General features: G+C 32.1%; 1 protein-coding gene across 1 annotated transcript; it reads right to left on the reverse strand.

Moving 5' to 3' along the window:
- Positions 1-571: 571 nt before the first annotated feature.
- Positions 572-1,092, reverse strand: LOC136066990 (uncharacterized; the record flags this gene model as incomplete). Its single annotated transcript, XM_065772143.1, has 1 exon — positions 572-1,092. A coding segment is annotated over exon 1 (521 nt), but the record flags the coding sequence as incomplete, so codon positions are not given.

The following is a 1,092-nucleotide window of genomic DNA, read 5'->3' on the forward strand; positions in this document are numbered from 1 at the left end:
CATTTCGTTCTACAACTTCATTATGTAGAAATAAAATTAGTTATGAATCTATGTAAAAATGATTAATTATACACCCACCAAGATTTGTCAGCACAGAAAGTTATGAAATAAATTGTGTACAAAGAAAAGTTGGAGTGACCTAGTTATTTTTTTCTACTTTACCTTTTTTATTATTTCTTTTTAAAATAATAAAGTGCTAAAGCATATTCATTTTTGTCAAAATTTGTATTTTTCATTTTCTCTAATTATCCATTAAATTTTCAATCCATCAACATGATTATTTCCATAAATGAATATCTTTTATCACTTAAAGTTCTACATTTATCTTTCCCTCCATCTCTACTTATTGTAAGAAGACAAAAAAAAAAAAATAAAAAAAAATAAATAAATAAAAAGGTAGAGCTATAAACAATGGCCATAAAATAAATTGTTAATCATGCATCTACACTGCAAAAATGAAGGTGAAAAAACTAAACTGCACTTTTTTGAATTGCATTAAATTTAATTTACAAAGCTCCAATATCTTCAGGATGTTATATTTAACAGGGACACTCTATGTTGGATTAGGCACCTGAATAGACCATCCAATCCAGACTCAATACTTCTGATGCCATCATCAAGTTTTTCTAATCTCTTCTGAGTCAATTGCACATGAACCTTGGTATCATTTTTTGGGATCTGTCCATGGAGGTAATAGAGAGCATGATCAACACTCTCTACCTCATTGAAAACCTTGTGGCTTGTCTCAGATTTTATGGACCCTGTGGACACCAATTTCTTTATCAGTGACCATCCCCTAGAGGTATTCATTGCTGGCCTTGACAGAAACAACATGAGAGACCTAAAGAAAGAGATAGTGATGGTGCTTAATTCTCTAAGCACTTTAATCACCACATGTAAATAACTATCTCCATCCAACTGGGTAAAGGACCCCATATGGCTTTCTAGTCTCTTCAATGCTCCAAGGGACTTGACAACATCCTTTTTAACCTTCTTTCTAAAGCAGATATAATCATTAATATTGCTTTCAATTCTTGATTCTCCACCTCTCCTACGTAGCGCCGATTGAAGTTCTTGCACATGTTCCTTCAT

Source organism: Quercus suber, unplaced genomic scaffold (genome assembly GCF_002906115.3).
Source record: "Quercus suber isolate HL8 unplaced genomic scaffold, Cork oak 2.0 scaffold_54, whole genome shotgun sequence".
NCBI classification, from domain to species: Eukaryota; Viridiplantae; Streptophyta; class Magnoliopsida; order Fagales; family Fagaceae; genus Quercus; species Quercus suber.